Source organism: Saimiri boliviensis, chromosome 9 (genome assembly GCF_048565385.1).
Source record: "Saimiri boliviensis isolate mSaiBol1 chromosome 9, mSaiBol1.pri, whole genome shotgun sequence".
NCBI lineage: Eukaryota > Metazoa > Chordata > Mammalia > Primates > Cebidae > Saimiri > Saimiri boliviensis.
In genome coordinates, this window is record NC_133457.1 from 41141122 (window position 1) to 41160438 (window position 19317).

Sequence of the window (19317 nt, forward strand, 5' to 3'; positions counted from 1 at the left end):
AAATAAAAGTAACATGAAATATTGTATTTTTCTTATTCTTTCTTAATCTAAAAAATAACTTTAAATAAAAACAATAGCAATGTGTTGGGTGATTACCATATATGGATAGGTGAATGAATGGCAACAATGTCCTAGGGACAGGAGGAAAGAATTAGAACAATTCTGTTAAAAGGTTATCTGCAACCATACATGAAGCCCTATAGTGTTTTTAAAGGTGGACTTAGATTAATTTAAAATGCTTATTATAAACTAGGAGAACTATGAAAAATATTTAAACAATGCCCCATGAAATACAGCATTAAAAAATGACTTCTGGGACAAAAACCAATTACATAAAAATTCAAAGTAAATACTATAGTTGGAAAAAATTAACAACCGAAATCTTAAGACCATTAATAATAACAATAATAAATAATTACTCAGTGAAGAACTAGGCAGGTATTATTCTGATTTGTTTAAACGTATTATTTCTTTCTTTTTTTTTTTTTTTTTGAGACGGAGTTTCGCTCTTGTTACCCAGGCTGGAGTGCAATGGCGTGATCTCGGCTCACCGCAACCTCCGCCTCCTGGGTTCAGGCAATTCTCTTGCCTCAGCCTCCTGAGTAGCTGGGATTACAGGCACATGCCACCATGCCCAGCTGATTTTTTTTTGTATTTTTAGTAGAGACGGGGTTTCACCATGTCGACCAGGATGGTCTCGAACTCTCGACCTCGTGATCCACCCGCCTCGGCCTCCCAAAGTGCTGGGATTACAGGCTTGAGCCACCGCGCCCGGCTGTATTATTTATTTCTAAAAATTATCATTCTTATTTCTGCAGGAAGAAACTGAGTCATAGAGATTAAACTGCTTGCTCAGTGATGCACAGGAAGTAGAAGAGCTGAATTTATACAAAGATTTGTATACATTTGGCTCCAAAACCTACTCTTAATCAATAAATAATGTCTTTCTACCTTTCTACTCATAAAAGTGAGTCGGGCGGGGCACGGTGGCTCAAGCCTGTAATCCCAGCACTTTGGGAGGCTGAGGCGGGCGAATCACGAGGTCAAGACATCAAGACCATCCTGACCAACATGGTACAACCCATATCTACTAAAAATTCAAAAATTAGCCAGGCGTGGTTGCATGTGACTGTAGTCCCAGCTTCTGGGGAAACTGAGGCAACAGAATCGCTTAGGCAGAGGTTGCAGTGAGCCAAGATCACGCCACTGCACTCTAGCCTGTTGACAGAGTAAGACTCTTTCTCAAGAACGAAAAGTCAATGGTCTAACCATGTGGATTAATTCTGAATACGGTCTCTGTTAGAATCACATTAAAATTCACGAATTCCAATTCAGTAATGATGCTATCATATATTCTGTGGGCTAAAGTTCTACTTTACCTAAAAGTATTCACATACCAATGATTAAACTGCAAATACATATTCAGTTTTTAAAAAAAGTTTTTAAAAAGAATGTTCAAAAGAATAAACATTTCTCTAAAGAAGATAATCAAATCATCAATAAACACATAAAAAAATGCTCAGTATCATGAATTAGGAATGCAAATCAAAACTACAGTGACATACCATTTCATTTCCATTAGGATGGCTACTATTGAAAAATGAGAAAATAGTAAGTGTTGGTAAGAACGTGGGGAAATTAGAATACTTGTGCACTGTTAGTGGGAATGTAAGATGGTACAGTCCCCATGGAAAACTATGGTTGTTCTTCAAAAAATTAAAAATAGAATTGCCTTAAGATCCAGCAATTTCACTTCTGGGTGTATACCAAAAATAAATGAAACCAAGATTTCACAGTAAAGTATGTGCACACCTATGTACATAGCAACGTATTCACAATAGCTAAAACACTGAAACAACCCAAATATCCGAGAATGAATGAAAGGAGATGCAAAATGTGGCATACACATACAGTAGCATATTATTCTGCCTTAAAAGGAAGGCAGCTCTCTCTTCCTCGAGGCTGCCTAGGCAGGTGGCAGCCATCTCCTCCTCGGCATCATGGTCACCTTCAGACCCCTTGTAAGCCCAAGATTGTAGAAAACGGAACCAAGAAGTTCCTCTGATACCAGTCTGATCGATATGGCAAAATTAAGCATAACTAGCAGAAACCCAGAAGTATTGACAACAGGGTTCATAGAAGGTTCAAAGACCAGATCTTGATGCCCAACATTGGTTATGGGAGCAATAAAAAACAACGCACATGTTGCCCAGTGGCTTCCAGAAGTCCTGGTCCACAACATCAAGGAGCTGGAAGTGCTACTGATATGCAACAAATCCTACTGTGCTGAGATTGCTCACAATGTTTCCTCTAAGAACTGCAAAGCTATCATGGAAAGAGCTGCCCAGTTGGCCATCAGAATCACCAACTGCAATGCGAGGCTGCAAAGCAAAAAATAAGAGTAGGCAGCTCATGTGCACGTTTTGTGTTTAAATAAAGCTGTAAAAACTGCCAAAAAAAAGAAGGAAATTCTGCAGTATGTTACAACCTGGATGTATTAGTTTATTCTTATACTGCTATGAAGAAATACCTGAAACTGGGTAATTTATATAGAGGTTTAACTGACTCACAGCTATGCATGACTGGGGAGGCCTCACGAAACTTACAATCATGGCAGAAGGCATCTATTCAGAGGGCAGCGGAGAGAAAATGAATGCAAGCAGGAGGAATGCCAGATGCTTATAAAACCATCAGATCTCATGAGACTCACTCATTATTACAAGGGCAGTGGGGAGGAACCACCTCCATGATTCAATTACCACCAACTGGTTCCACCCTTGACACGTGGGTCCCACCCTTGACACATGGAGATTATGAGGATTACAATTCAAGGTGAGATTTGGGTGGGGACACAGAGCCAAATCATTATCACTGGATAAAAGACATCCAGTGATGAAAGACATCACAAAAGACAAATACTGTATGATTCCACTTACATGAGATAGAATAGTCAAAATCACAGCGAAAACGTAGAATAGTGGTTGCTGGAAGCTGGGGAAGGGTTATTATTTAGTAAGTATAGTGTTTTCGGTTTACAATCTAAAAAAAGCTATAGATGTTGGTAATGGCTGAACATTATGACTATATTTAATAACACTGAATTATAAACTTAAAAATGGGTAAGATGATAAATTTTGTTATATGTATTTTACCCCAATTTAAAAACTGAAAAAAGGTTTCCAAGTCATGGCACTAAACAAAAAAAAAAAATTGAAAAAAGGTAATATGTGTCCATGAGGTATATGCAATAAAATTATACTATTATTGCACTTCTTAAAAATTCAAATTGAAATAGGTTAAATATTTATAATGCATAACATTGTAAACAATGTAAAAGAGCAAAAGGTACTACAACTGTCCCTTAGTATATGCCAGGGATCGGTTCCAGGACCCCCACCTATACCAGAATCCACACATACTCATGTCCTACATTCAGTACTGCAGAACCCACGTATATAGAAAGCTGACTCTCTGTATATGGAGGTTTTGCATCCTGTGAATCCACATTTGGTTTAAAGAATCCACACATAAGTGGACCCATGCAGTTAAAACCCGTGTTGTTCAAGGATCAGCTGTATTTCAGTATTTCTGTTTATTTAGCAATGATTTACATTTAGCAGTAAGTGATTATGTAAAGCTACTACCTTTATCCAATTTTCTAGCTCTTGATAACTTTTCCTGTGATTTCCTTTTTAGTTCTTGGACTGGAATACAAGCCAATGCTTTCTCCTGAAGAGCAGGATTTTCATAGACCAGCACATGTTGAATGTTGGACTGAAGAACTGCTAGAATGGCTGAATCAGCAGTAGCCTAATAGGAAAAAAAAACCTGAAATTAACTTTTCACTATATGCTACAAAAATAATATATAATAAAACACACTATAGTTTTATGGTTTTACAGATAGAAGGGAATGTACAGATTCACTTAAATACAATAATTATACCCACAACCTTTATAACATTACTATTAGGAGACAGCCACATCTGTGTCAGAGCCTAAGAACTATCTATTTTTTTTAACCTTTGTATATACTACTGAGGATATAAACAAGGATATGCAGAATTCTTGAATACAAGCATAAATCAATACATTGCTCTGATCTATGCGTCCAATGGCCCCTTCCACTTTAAATCCCTGTAACGTACAACATTAGCAAAAGAGGTGTGCTTTTAAAAGAATTGGGAATTTTGAAAAATTCCTGAAAGAGAAAAGGCAAATATGAAAGGACTAAAGGAAGAAACCATGGCAATATACCCTCTAGAGATGGTGGTGATGAAAAGTAAAAAAAGTTTCCAGAATAATCCCCAAGGGCAGAGAAGCCACAGGATCTACAGAATAGGAAGTGTCCTCGGAGCAAGCATTAGGGAGGGTGGTTGGACTCTGGAGGAACAGTTAATTATTTTGGCTTCTCCCTCCTTGTCACCTTATCAACAAAGAGGTCTGCTTTTGAGCTGTGAGTGTGCATGCTCAGAGTACCAAATGAAAAGGGGAGTAGCCACGCTCAGAATTGATGTCTCTGGCACATTCCACTGTTCAGCAGGTACTGCCTTTCCCCACAGTTGTCAGAAGCAAATGCAGTATTCACACATAAGCTGGCAGGATCTCTCAAATGCATATGGATCTACAACAACTGTGGAGGGGATGCATTAGAATCAGTATCAGGAGAACTAATCCTGTAGCAAGGACAGCAAATACAGAAAAAAAAAAAGAAAAAAAAAAGATGTTTCAGTAGTATACTGTATTCAGAGGAAGACTCAACTATAGATCTCAGATACAAAAATGTAAACATTAAATTTAAAGAAGCAGCCAGGCACTTTGGAAGACCAAGCTGGTGTGCCTGCTTGAGTCGAGAGTTCTAGACCAACCTGGGCAATACAGCAAGATCCTATCTCTTAAAAAAAATTTTTTTTTCTTAAGTAGGTGGGCATAGTATTGTGTGCCTATAGATAGTCCCCGCTACGCAGAAGGGTAAGGTCGGAAGATCGCTTGAGCCCAGGAGGTCAAGGCTACAGTGAGCTGTGATTTCACCACTGCACTCCAGCCTGGGAGCTGTGGTCTCAAAAATAAATAAAAAATATAAAATAATATAAAATAAAGAAGAGAGCATAGATGGTGTCAAGCAGTAGAATAAACATGGCTAGTGTTCAGTCAATTAGTAAGAAAAGACATTTTCTGAGAATGAGGCATAAAAAGAACAAATAGATATTAAGGATAAATCCAAAACTTCTCAAATCCAGTTAACAGAAATTTCAGAAAGACAATAAAAATAATGGAAGAGAGCAAATGCTCAAAAAAATAACAGAGGCCGAGTGCGGTGGCTCACGCCTATAATTTCAGCACTTTGGGAGACCAAGGCGGGTGGATCATGAGGTCAGGAGTTCTGGACCAGCCTGGCCAAGATGGTGAAACCCTGTCTGTACTAAAGATACAAAAAAAAAAAAAAAAAAAAATTAGTTGGATGTGGTGGCACGTGGCTGTAAACCCAGCTACTCAGGAAGCTGAGGCAGGTGAATCACTTGAATCTGGTAGGCGGAGGTTGCAGTGAGCCGAGATCATGCCATTGCACACCAACCTGGGTGACAGGGTGACACTCTGTCTCAAAAACAAACAAACAGACAGACCAAAAAAACCCAGAAATAAATTTCTCATAGCTGAAGAGGTAGAATATATGGAAAACAAAACAAAAACAAATTCTAAGCATATAATGGTGACATTTTATGACAGCAAGGCTAAAAACAAAATCCTAAGTCTTTAAGAAGAAACATTAATTACATATAAAGAAAAAATAATTTGATGTCAGATACTTCCTTAGAAACAATGAAGCAAATTTTTTGAGAATCTGAGGGAAAATAATTAGCAACACAAAACTCATCCCCAAACTAAGCATGTAGATGGGCAAAGTAAATACATCTTCTGATACGTAACAGTACAGAAAGTATATCACTCTCAAATCCTACCTAAAAGAATTGTTAGAAAAGTTATTATAGCCAAGAAGTATAATATAGCCTACATAAATTTTTAAAAATCAACACATACTCAGGAGGAGGATAGAAAATAAAAGCAGTGGTGTAAGTTTCGATTGATATAAATAATCACAATTGTAAAACAAAATCTCAATTTTTTCATAAGGAACGCAGCAAGGAAAGGAGCAGAACAGAGGTTTTTGTCTTATGGTAAGAAGTTGGTAGAAAAATACAAAATTAAAAATTTGCATTACAGAATCCAGGTCAATAATTAAAAGACTAAAAAGATTACATTTAACTTCTTAACTCTTAAAGGGATAAACCCTATTATAGAAAAAAACTTGGTCTAAACAAAACAAAAAAGGGAGAAAAGAAAAAAAAAAGCAAGGATATAGACAACACAAAATAAGATATCAGAAATAAGCTAAACATATTGGCAATTAGAGTAAATGTGAACGGGTTAAATATTCGTATTGCAAAGAGACAGGTTGAATAACAACCCAAAAAACCATTACCAAATACTTACATGTCAGGTACTGTATTAAGCACTGGAAAGGGTGCGCAAGACAGACATGATCAATTAAAGGTCTATGAGGAAAAGGTATTAAACAAATCATGACAGACCCACCACAGTAACTCAAAAATATTTGTCTGTGTGTGAATGTGTTAGATACTGGAAAAATAATGGAGACCAAAATAGACATGGGCATTACCCTCACACAGCAGGTAGTCTAAGGATATAAAAACAAGCAAATACTGATAAACAATGTTCATTTACTCAACTATTTATTTATCCTTTATTTGCTACGTGCTGGCGATATAATAGTTAAAAGTTTAGTCATAGGCATGGTAAGTATTATTAAGCAAATATACAGCATAAATGAGACTTTACAACAAGGTCCTTGAACCTGGACTTTCTTGAAGAAATATTTGTGACAGCATAGGAAAGATGAGAAGAAGCTAACAAAGAGGGAAGGAAAAGACCATTCCTGTCAGAAGGAACAGCATAAAGAGAGCTGGGGATTGCTTAGCATATTTTGAAAGATCAGAGATGGGTGTTTAGTACCCAGAGAACCAAGGTGAAAACAGTAGAGAGGCAAACATAAGGATGACGCTGGGCTAGTAAACAACTAGATCTTTCTGGTCTCTTTTCATTGCAATAATTGGTAAGGCATTAAAGAGATTTAAGCAAGAGTAAAATGATCTGATCTGTTTTCAGAGTATCACTTTAGCCATTATGTAGAGTATGAAACGAACTTAGGAAGTAAAATCATAAAGTTTTGGTGACTATACTATCAAGTCAAGAATATTTGGAAAAGGAGAAAAACACATTAGAGATGAGTCATTTTTTTTTTTTTTTGGATATGAGCAACTGGGTCAGCACTTGAACCACTTGCAGCAGAAGAAAAACCATGAAATGACCAACTCAGTTAAAGACTACCAAACAGTAAAAACCAAGTGAAAAAAGTCAATTAAATTTGCCAACATGGAAATTACTGATCTTAGTAAGAATACAGTCGCACAACAGCGTTAATAAAGAAAACTATTTGCAAGAGACTGAGTCATATAAGTGATGTGCGACAGTGGGCTGGCTAAGCTGTACCAAAGGAGGATGTACGAGATGGTCCACGGGGACACTGACAGTATGAGAACTTCTATTTATGTTGTTTCTTGTCTGATAAATAAAACTATTAAGTTATAATACTATTTACTCTCTGGATTAACAATGCCTCCCTCACAGACTGAAGAAGGTACCCTGAGGTAAGACAAAAAATGTTATACAGTCAAAGGGTTAACAGTGGCACCCTTACTCCTACTTCTGCAGCTGTCATGTGACAAAGCTGTGCAGTTCAAATGCGCTGGGTTAAATGGAATTACAGATTATATTGTTTTAACTAAATTAATCCTCAATTTGTCTGAAAAAGTTTAAAAATAACTCTAGGCACTGAGGTTATTACTAGTAATAAAAGCACACGTTAACAAGGAGAAAATGGCAGGGCAAACACATCATCTGCTTTTTTAACAAGAGCCCTTCAACAGCTACATTTTAAAATGTAAATGTAAATTTAAATGCAAAAAAAGAAAATCACTAACAATCTAATGAGATCTAACAAAGCCCCCTAAATTCAAAACTATCAAGGCTATTTTAAATATGGATTTGTCTGCATTCATTAAATAATATACTATTAATAAAGTTTTTGGTGGGGTGTGGTGGCTTATGGCAGTAACCCTGGCACTTTGGGAGGCGAAAGCAGGCAGACTGCTTGAGACCAGGAGTTCCAGAACAGCCTGAGCAACATGGCAAGACCCTCATCTCTACAAAAAATAAACATTAGCTGGGCTTGGGACACACACTTGTAGTCCCAGCTACTTGGAAGGCTGAGGTGGGAGGAGCGTTTGAGCCCAGCAGGTCAAAGCTGCAGTGAGCTATGATCATGCCACTGCATTACAGCCTGAGTGACAAAGCGAGACCTTGTCTCAAAATAAACAAATAAATTTTTTTGAATTAAACATATTATTTACTGTTTAGACCTTTTACGTTGTTTTATAATTTGTACAGTATATTGCCATAGTAGTACATGTATATAACTTACAAATAAACGAACAAAAATATATTGAGAATATATGCTCAAAAATATTTTACTGATAGGACATATAATTAAAGTATGGAGACCCACTAGAAAAGTATGTAAGAAATAAAGATTCAATAATGATTACTGGAAAAAGGGAGTGAGAAATACAGGACATGGAGGACCAGGGATATTTGTATGTTGCCTTGTTTCTAAGACTGGAAAGCTTAAAGGTAAAGTTCTTAAACACTGCTTGTTAAAAACGTAGATTCCAGACTTCATCCCCTTCCATTTTGATTCAGCCGGACTGGAATTATGTTCAGAAATCTGAATGTGATGCCAGTGGAAGAACCTTAAATGAAAACTGGCCTAAAGCAAGGTTTAAATGCCACTAGAAAAATTCCCAAGAAAAGAATAGGTCCAGGACAGGGCACCGTTCATGTGAGATTCCACAGTGAACAGAGTAGAATGGATACAGGGACACAGGAGCAACTGGCCTTTATTAAGAGCAGAGGTGTTGCCTCCATTACACAAGAGATGGGTGCAACAGCTGATAGAAGAAATGCAGAGCTGGTGATGACAAGACTAGGGAATTCGCCATGGAAACAAATATGCTCCTTTACTAGGATTAATATAGAGACGCACAAAAAATGAACTATCTCCATTTTTATTTGAAAGAATTCATATTAAAATGAGGCACTTATAGTGCCTCATTTTCTTTTTCTTAAATGCAGACTTTCATTTACCAAGAAAGTAAGAATTCATCCAGAGTATTTTTATTTTCAATTTAATTCTTTTCAATCTGGAAATTACCTCATTCATTGTAGTTTTAATGGCACTCAAATGATCTTAAACAATAAAGTTTATTTTCTTGACTTATTTCCTTACATATTCATTGGCACAACTCTGAAAAAACTAAGTCATAAAAATAGAAAGTTGCTGATTACATGGCGATTACAGCAGCTGGGTAACCATGTACTAATGTGACATAAGGCAGCAGTTAATTGAGAGACTAAAGTTACTTGGAGTACAAATGCAAGTCTAAAATGTGAAATCTGTTGGTTTTAGATCAAAGAATTTTTTTCTTCACTAATCACACTTCCAATTATTTTGATTTCTGATGTAAGATATATTTAAGACTCTTCATAAGAAAAAAGTACAATGTGTATAATTTTGTCAAATCTTGGGAATTAATCAGTGGAAGCTGAATTAGCAAATTCACTTCTTTAGTAAAAGAAAAAAACAAATCAAGGGTTAAGCCTACTTGCCCTCTTTGTAACTTTATGCAACGCTTTATTCTGAGGCTTTAAAATTTAGAGCCTGTTTTTAGACATAAAAGTTCTGTTATTTTAAATATGTTTTAATCGACTTGTGAATTCAATAAACTTATTTCTTTAAAGAAAAAATTTTCTATTTATAAAAGTAATACATGTTGTTGCAGAAAACACTGCAGAAAATATTGAATAGTATAAATAATATGAAAGCATCCATAATTTCATCACTTAGAGTACATTATGGTTAAGATGTCTGTGTATGGTTTCTGAACCTTTAAAAACATAAACATATATATGTGTATGTGGTTCTAATAAGAAATAATCAAAATATTACATATATACATACAACATATGTTGTTTAATTTTGGAATTCTCAGTTTACCTTTTTTCCATATAATAATGTTCTTCATGTCAAAACAGACCACATCTTCATTTTTAACAGATGCTAAGTATGCTGATATAAGGATGTAATGTAATCCCCTATCAAAAGGCATGTAGGTTATTAGTTAACCTTTAAGAGTGATAGGTTCACCAGGTGAGGTGGCTCACGCCTGTAATCCCAGCACTTTGGGAGGCTGAGGCGGGTGGATCAACTGAGGTCGGGAGTTTGAGATCAGCCTGACCAACATGAAGAAACCCCATTTCTACTAAAAACACAAAATTAGCCAGGCATAGTGGTGCATGTCTGTAATCCCAGCTACTGGGGCAAAAGAATCGCTTGAACCCAGGAGGTGGAGGTTGTGGTGAGCTGAGATAGCACCATTGCACTCCAGCCTAGGCAACAAGAGCGAAAATCCATCTCAAAAAAAAAAAAAAAAAAAAAAAAAAAAAAAGAGTGATAGGTTCATGAAGAAGAAACTGGATGCTTAAATCTTAAGTTCAAATAGCTTTCTTCTCTTACAAAGCTCACAGATAGATCTAGACTAACAGGTTGCCTTATTGTTGGTTTATCAGAGAAAATTAGTTTTAAAGTCAACCAGCTCATTTTATTATTTAACATTATCTAATAATATGACTTTTATAATTTCAACGAAATAATCACAAATTACGATAATTGGTTCAAATAAACACATACCCATATATAAACTGGTAGTCATTTCTAGAGTGATAAAGAGTTGATGAAAAGTTCCTAACAATTTCATATATATACTCAAAGTAGCCATGTGCTAAATAAAAGCATACATTTAGATTAGCTGAGTAAAAAGTACTGAATGCATACTTCAAGCATATCATGCTTCAGAATCACATTTTCAACCTAGATGAAGTTGTGAAGCTGGAAACATAATGCTTCTAACATTCTGAAGTACCATGTCATTAAAAAACTGTCCTTGCTGTTTTGAATGCTTTTGGAAGGCAAAGGGTATAAAAACAAAGGATTATCAGAAAGTTATTTCCATTAGGAACACTAAACACTTAGTATGTACAACCAGCAAATTTGAAATCCAATTCAGTCATTAGGGAAATGCAAATTAAAAACCAAATGAAATACTACTTAACAACCACTAAAATGGGTATACTAAAGATAGTAACAATAGTTGGTGAGGATACTGAGAAATTGGAAGCCTCATGTATTTCTGATGAGAAAGTAAAATGGTACAATTTTGGAAAACAGCTTGGTAATTTCTTAAAAACATAAATATAAACTTACCATACAACCCAGTGGTTCCACTCCTAGGAATCTACTCAAGAGAAATAAAAACATATGTCTACACAAAATTTGTATGTGAATGTTCATAGCAGCATTATTCATAACAGGCAAACATGGGAAACAACCCAAACGTCCATCAACTGATGAATGGAAACAATATGTGGCATATCCTTAAAATGGAATATTATTCAGCAATAAAAATGAACAAAATACTGAAATATCCTACAATATGAAGAACTTCAAAAATATTACACAAAATAAAAGCCAGAAAGAAAAGATTCATACTATATAAGTCCATTAATATAAAATGCCCAGAAAAAGTAGCAAAATTAACTTTCTAACAATTACCACCATTATCACCATTTTTTGGGTATCAATATATTCCAGTGCCTTGTATCTTAAAAGAAAAACTTACTGGTCGGGTGCAGTGGCTCATGCCTATAATCCCAGCACTTTGGGAGGCTGAGGCGGGTGGATGATGAGGTCAGGAGTTCAAGATCAGCCTGGCCAAGACAGTGAAACCCTATCTCTACTAAAAATACAAAAATTAGCTGGGCACGGTGGCAGGTGCCTGTAATCCCAGCTACTCAGGAGGTTGAGGCAGGAGAATCACTTGAACTTGGGTGGGGCAGAGGTTGCAATGAGCTAAGATCACACCACTGTACTCCAGTCTGGGCAACAGAGTGAGACTCCATCTCAAAAAACAAAAAAATAGAAAAAGAAAGAAAAGCTTAATGGCAAATGTCAACATCAGTGATTAAAATCTGGACTCATACATCAACATTTTACTTGATACAGTTTTATCAACAACAACAACAAAACTAGGATTCATCTAGTTTATACACAGGTTAAATGCTTTTAAAAATATTTCTCTTGCTCCCTGACTTTGGTATATTTTAATTCTTAGTATCCCTACTTAAAATGGGCAGGGTAGAAGAAAATTGTCAAACTCTGTAGTATAGCAACTAATGATGTTAAAAGCATAACTAACAAAATATTTCAAAAAAATACGCATATTCCTGTGATCCATGAATAACCAAGAGTTGTCTAAGAAAAACAAGATTCATTCTAATTTCTCTCAACTTCTTTAAGAAATATAGAAGAAGATACTTCATTTGAAGGACTAGAGTAGTAAGAATGATATATACTAGCCTATTAATAGCATATATCTTTGAGAAAGTTTATTTTCCTCTACACTAGAACGTGTTTTGGCAATAGAATGACATTCTGTTTTTAGTGTAGTGTCTAGAGGCTTTCTGGTGACTGACAGGATTTTAAAGACTGAACTATATCTGAATTGTAAGATTAAGAACTAAAAATAGGGCTGGGCGTGGTGTGGCTCATACCTGTAATCCCAGCACTTTGGGAGGACCAAGGGAGCTGGATCACTTGAGGTCAGGAGTTGGAGACCAGCCTGGCCAACAAGGAGAAAAGTCTGTGTCTACTAAAAACACAAAAAATTAGCTGGGCATGGTGGTGGATGCCTGTAATCCCAGCTACTCAGGAGGCAGAGGCTGGAGAATGTCTTAAAACCAGGAGGCGGAGGTTGCAGTGAGCCAAGATGGAGCCACTGCACTCTAGTTTGGGTAACAAGAGCAAAACTCTATCTCAAAACAACAACAACAACAACAAAAGCAAAAATTAGCCTGGAGTGATGGTGCCTGCCTGTAGTTCCGGCAACTCTGGAGGCTTGAGGTACAAGAACCACTTGAACCCAGGAGGCAGAGGTTACTGTGAGGAGAGATTGTGCCACTGCAATATAGCCTGGATAGAATGAGACTCTGTCTCAAAAAAAAAAAAAAAAAAAAAAAAAAAAGGAGTTTAAAGAAGATGTAGAAAACGTGAATGGATTTCCTGAGCCAAAACACTAACAAAATACTTAGCCCAGGAAAGAGATATTTTGTAAAATAAAATGTTTGCAATGATTTTTGCAGATTGGTTAGCTATGTGCATTTTAAACTGTAAAACTACAATTAAAAAGATAAAGTAGGACATCTTAAAAAACATATTCTAACACTGTAATTGGAAAACTTCTAAGAAAAGGTATTAAAAACCAAGAAAGATGTAGAGTGAGCTTCTGTAATTGCACCAACCTTAACTGGAAAACTGATGCAGACCTAAGGTATTCAAAATGGAATGCACATGATCTCAGGGAGGGACATGATGCACTGAGGTGCTTCTTAGAGTTACAGAAATATCGCAATAATTTTTCTGACAGTAAAAATTTAGGAGAATACATAAGGACCTTGGTCAAAAGGGATTTTTGTAAACAAGATAATTTCCTATCAAATGGAATCATAGGTTTACCAAGAATGCCTGTAAGTTTGATTTTAGTTCTTCACAAGTATATATGGTGTATACTAATAACAAAATTTCACTAATTTGCTAGCATCCACTATCAGTAAATTAATCCATTCTTAATTACCTTAAACCTAAAAAAGCTACCTTTTTTTAATTGAAGTAAGTTTTTGATAATGGTTGTGCTCTTGGAAATAATAACCCCACAGTGAATGGCAGCAGGTACAATTTAGATCAGAAGTATCAATGCAGTAGAGAAAATTTACTAATTTGATGGCCATACATACACCTGTTCAAAAAGTCCATTATTTGTTTTAGGTTAAAGATATATGCTAATCTGCATAACTGATGTAAGTACCAAGGCAACAATTCATTCAAAATGACTAATTAAACATAACTCAAGTGGCCTCAGAAGCAATAAGCCACAAACTAAAATTAAACAATATAAATAAAAGACAGCCATTTTTCCTCCTTTTGCTAAAAATTTGACAATTTTTTAAAGAGCTGAAGAAATCTGCATGTGTTAGAGTGATAAGAACCAAGAATAAAATATGGGGCATAAATTCAGGAATAAATTATAACACATTCCAAAGTTTTTGCTGTTTCAACACTTTGAAAAAAACAGTTAAAGAAGGTTTAATTCTAACATTACCGTTGAAGCAGACGGTGGATTTGATGACTGCCCTTGATGGTTCCTTATGTGCTGGTTTAACCCACTGGGATTTGAAGACGGTGTTGTAAGAAGCTGGCTACTGGCTGCAGGTTGCGAAGATGACTCTACTTTGTGGGTCGTATTTGAGCCATCCAATCTGCTACTTCTCTCTATGGCAATCAGGTCACGAATTTTTTGCAGCTGCTCCACTGAAGCTTTTTTAGGAAAGATGAGATGCGTTTCTCCCTGGAATTTATAAAGAAAAAAAATGTGAACCTTTGCTTTATGCAGTCATTCTTTTGTACACAGACACACACACACACACACACACACACACACACACACACGGTGGGGGAGGGGGAGAGGGCGAGCAAGAGGGAGAGGGAGATGGGGGAAGAGAGAGAGAGAGAGAGAGAGAGAGAGAGAGAGAGAGACAGACAGACAGACAGACGGACAGAGAGGGGTATAATGAAGCCAATAGTATAGAATGCATATTTCTACAATCATACTGTTTTCTTACCATTATGGTACTTTTTAAATACAGTCTAAGGTAAATAATACCTCAATATAAACCAGAAAATTAAGAAAATATATTTCCTTTTTAGTATTTAATCCTTAGCCTATTTAATGGGGTTTAAAGGACCTTCAAGAAAAAATATTTGATTTTCTAGGAACAGTTAAGTCAGAAGGCCTCCTAAGAGTTGCAAAAATGCATATTCCTAATCTCTCTGCAATAGTATATGACACTACTATTCTCTATGAAATTCCCTATAAAATAATAAGTAGAGATACAGCCACACAAAAGAATCCAGGGTCACATAAAACCAACAAGAAGTTAAATAACGGCCGGGCGCAGTAGCTCATACCTGTAATTCTAGCACTTTCAGAGGCCAAAGGGGGCAGATCACGAGGTCAAGAAATTGAGATCATCCTGGCCAACATGGTGAAACCCCATTTCTAGTAAAAACACAAAAATTAGCTGGGTGTGGTGGCGCATGCCTATAGTCCCAGCTACTTGGGAAGCTAAGGCAGGAGAATCATTTGAACCTGGGAGGTAGAGGTTGCAGTTAGCTGAGATGGCACCACTGCACTCCAGCCTGGTGACAGAGTAAGACCCCATCTCAAAAAAAAAAAAAAAAAAAAAAAAAAGAAATAAAGAAAAAGAAGTTAAATAACCACCTTTGAATCTTCTTTTTTTTTTTTGAATCTTCTTAATCTGAGTCTTTTTTTTTTTTTTCTCAGAGACAGGGTTTCACCATGTTGGTCAGGCTGGTCTCGAACTCCTGACCTTGTAATCTGCCTGCCTCGGTCTCCCAAAGTGCTGGGATTACAGGTGTGAGCCACTGCGCCCAGCCTTAATCTGAGTCTTTAAAGAATAGCCACATGATTAGAAGTCTGTGTATGGGGTCCACTAATTTTTCCCAAGATAACAAAAAGTACACCCCGATAGTGAATCCAAAACCATGGACAGTTAACAGAAACAGGAAGGTCATCCAAACAAAACAAATAAAAACTGTATCTTTGAGTAGCAATTCATTTAAATAATAACTATAAGATGCTAAGAATGCTTTAAAATAAAATGCTACAACAAATTCTATAATGTAAAACAGTCAGTAAATTATAAAACAAGAAAAAAGGTGAAATGACCATGTATTTGATCAAATTTCCAGGTATTGAGAACAAACAATGTTAAAACAGTAATTTCTCCAACTAGAAATGAGATAAAACGTTGCAGCCCAGTGCTCACACCTGTAATCCCAGCGCTTTGGAGGGCGAGGCAGGTGGATCATGAGGTCAGGAGTTCAAGATCAGCCTGGCCAACATGGTGAAACCCTGTCTCTATTAAAAATACAAAAATTAGCCAGATGTGGGGGTGGGTGACTGTAATCCCAGCTAATAGGGAGGCTGAGGCAGGAGAATCGCTAGAACCCAGGAGGTGGAGGTTGCAGTGAGCTGAGATCATGCCACTACACTCCAGCCTAGGCAACAGAGTGAGACTCAGTCTCAAAAAAAAAAAAAAAAAAAAAAAAAAAGTTGCTACATCATGTAGCACACAGACCTGCAGATCATGAGCATTTAAATTAAACTCCACAACTGACAGTATTATTGTATTTCCCTGATAATGGTAGACCTATAGGAATCAACAGAGCAAGACATTACTCAATGACATGAAAGTCAATTCCATCCGAATCCTTTGTAAATTTTAAACTATATTGACTGTGATTTTTAAATGTCCAACTGGTGAAGGAATAACTATTTCTATAGATTCCTAAAATGAATTAATTAAAAAACATTATCTTATTCAATTATTCACCAACATGATAATGACTGCTTTGTGAATGAAGAGGGGAGGGGAAATCCTTGAACATACTTACCTCTTCAAAGCCCATTTCAAATAAACATTCAACAGCTCCTCTGACAGGCAAGAGTCTAGTAGAAAAAGCTGTGTTTCCAATCCGGATGGATCTATATTTTTCATCATTAGGATTTCTGACAAAAAACAAATATAATGATTTATATTTTTCAGTGTTTTTGTATTTTAAATATTTTATTCTGACTACATTCGTACATGGTAGCATACACTCCAACTTCAAAAAACAGGAAGCAGTCTGGAAAAGTAGTCCAATTTTGTGACTCTTCAGTACACATCTAGTAATTTCACACCTGATAATATTAATGCTGCCGTAAGGAAAATCGATGTGACAACTTAATTCTGTGCTGTTAAGGCTAGACACCTTTATGGGTCTTTTAGTTTGTTTTAAAAAAAAAAATCCATATAATCTCTGAACAGGGGCAAAAAATTTAATCTGTTTTGTTGTGATGAATCCTCATCATATAGAATGATGCCTAGCACATAGATAGTGGTTAACAAATATTCGGGAAACAAATGAAAGAAACTAAAAAGCATATAAAAACAGGTTGGCCAGATGTGGTGGCTCATGCCTGTAATTCCAGCACTTTGGAAGGCGAAGGCGGACAGATGATGAGGTCAGGAGATGGATACCATCCTGGCCATAGTGAAACCCCGTCTCTACTAAAATACAAAAAATTAATGGGTGTGGTGGTGCACACCTGTAGTCCTAGCAACTCAGGAGGCTGGGGCAGGGGAATCACTTGAACCTGGGAGATGGAGGCTGCAGTAGGCCAAGATCGCACTACTGCACTCCAGCCTGGTGACAGAGCAAGACTCCATCTCAAAAACAAAAAACAGGACATGGCTGGGTGTGCTGGCTCATGCCTGTAATGCCAGCATTTTGGGAGGCTGAGGTGGGTGGATCACAAGGTCAAGAGTTCGAGACCAGCCTGGCCAACATAGTGAAATCCTGTCTCTAATAAAAATACAAAAAATTAGCCCAGCAAGGTGGTACACGGCTGTAGCCCCAGCTACTTGGGAGGCTCAGGCAGGAGAGTTGCTTGAACCTAGGAGGCAGAGGTTGCAATGAGCTGAGACTGCATCATTGCAATCCAGGCTGGGCAATGGAGCAAGACTCCGTCTCAAAAAAAAAAAACACCAAAAAAACCAAAAACCAAAAAACCAGGTCATAGGTCTTCAAAGACTTTACTTTCAACAAATATGACCTAGGCATACCTTTATAGTCACTTGATTTTCTTCCCTACACCAATGACTGTTTATACTGTAAAAGTTCTGCTTCAGTTTAAGACACATTATTTATTTATTTATTTTGAGAAAGAGTCTCACTCTGTCACCCAAGCTGGAGTGCAGTGGCATGGTCTCAGCTCATTGTAGCCTCTGGCTCCTGGGTTCAAGCAATTTTCCCATGTCAGCCTCCCAAGGAGCTGGGATTACAGGGGCAGTGCACCAGGTCCAGCTAATTTTTGCATCTTTTTAGTAGAGACCAGGTTTCACCATGTTGGTCAGGCTGGTCTCAAGCTCCTGACTTCAGGTGATCCACCTGCCTTGGCCTCCCAAAGTGCTGGGATTACAGGCATGAGTCACTGTGCCTGGCCCAAGATACATTCTTGACACAGAAAGTATCGCAAAAGGAAGATATAAATTTCTTTTATCATAATTAAGGTTTTGAATAGTACGCTTGGGACAAGTAACCAGCACACAAAAAGCTTTCATTTGAGATTTTTAATTTCCTTGATAAATGAGAAAGATTGTTTAAAAAAATCATTGAAAGAATGTAAGGTTAAGATAAAAACAGTATTATATTCAAAGACCCTCAGAACATAGTTTAGGATGATAAGTTTCATATCTGACACCAACTGCCTTAAAGTGATAGTGACTTCTTTAAGCACTATGTTAAGAAGGATTCTGAGGTAGTGTCTGGGATCCATAGGAAGATGTACTTCCATAGGAAGACATCTGCCTGGAATATGGCATGGTGGGTGGGAAAATGCTAGCAAATGACATATCAACTTGTCTTATCCACACATATTCTCTAGGTATCCTGACATAAAAACAAAACCAAAAACCAAATATTTTAATTGCATAAGTTTTAACAAATTTTGCATTTTTCAACAGTCAACTGCCTATTGCCAGTGTCATAAATACTAAATGAACATTTTTAAACTTTTCCCTAGTTTCAAAAATCATACAAGTTTACTACAGAGTATTCAGAGACAAAAGTTCTAAAGAATACTATTCAAAATTTCCAGATTGGTGCTAATCTACAAATTATTTGCTACCCATACACAAGAAATACAGATTTTGTTTGTTTGTTTGTTTACAAGGGCATACAACTGAAACAAGAAGTATAGAAATTGAATGTTTAGTATATAGCAATTTGATATTGCCATGAAATTTTCAGTGTATTTTACAAAAGTTATAGGTCCATAAAGGACTGGAAATTAAAAACAAAAACATGTTCTTTACCATATGTAATTTGAGAATCAAAAATGGTTGTGAAACAGAAAGAAAATTTTATTCTCAACTCTTTATTCTG

The 19317-nt window shown here is 36.5% G+C and overlaps 1 protein-coding gene across 4 annotated transcripts in view; it reads right to left on the reverse strand.

The window, feature by feature from the left end:
* Positions 1-19317, reverse strand: part of NGLY1 (N-glycanase 1) — a 61627-nt gene that overhangs the window by 30461 nt on the left and 11849 nt on the right. For all 4 annotated transcript variants that reach the window (XM_010346549.3, XM_010346550.3, XM_074405742.1 and 1 more), the window contains exons 2-4: positions 16783-16897; positions 14408-14653; positions 3645-3810 (exon numbers count right to left, since the gene is read on the reverse strand). In XM_010346549.3, the coding sequence (XP_010344851.2) occupies positions 3645-3810; positions 14408-14653; positions 16783-16897 (527 nt within the window). The remainder of the gene's footprint in view (positions 1-3644; positions 3811-14407; positions 14654-16782; positions 16898-19317) is intronic.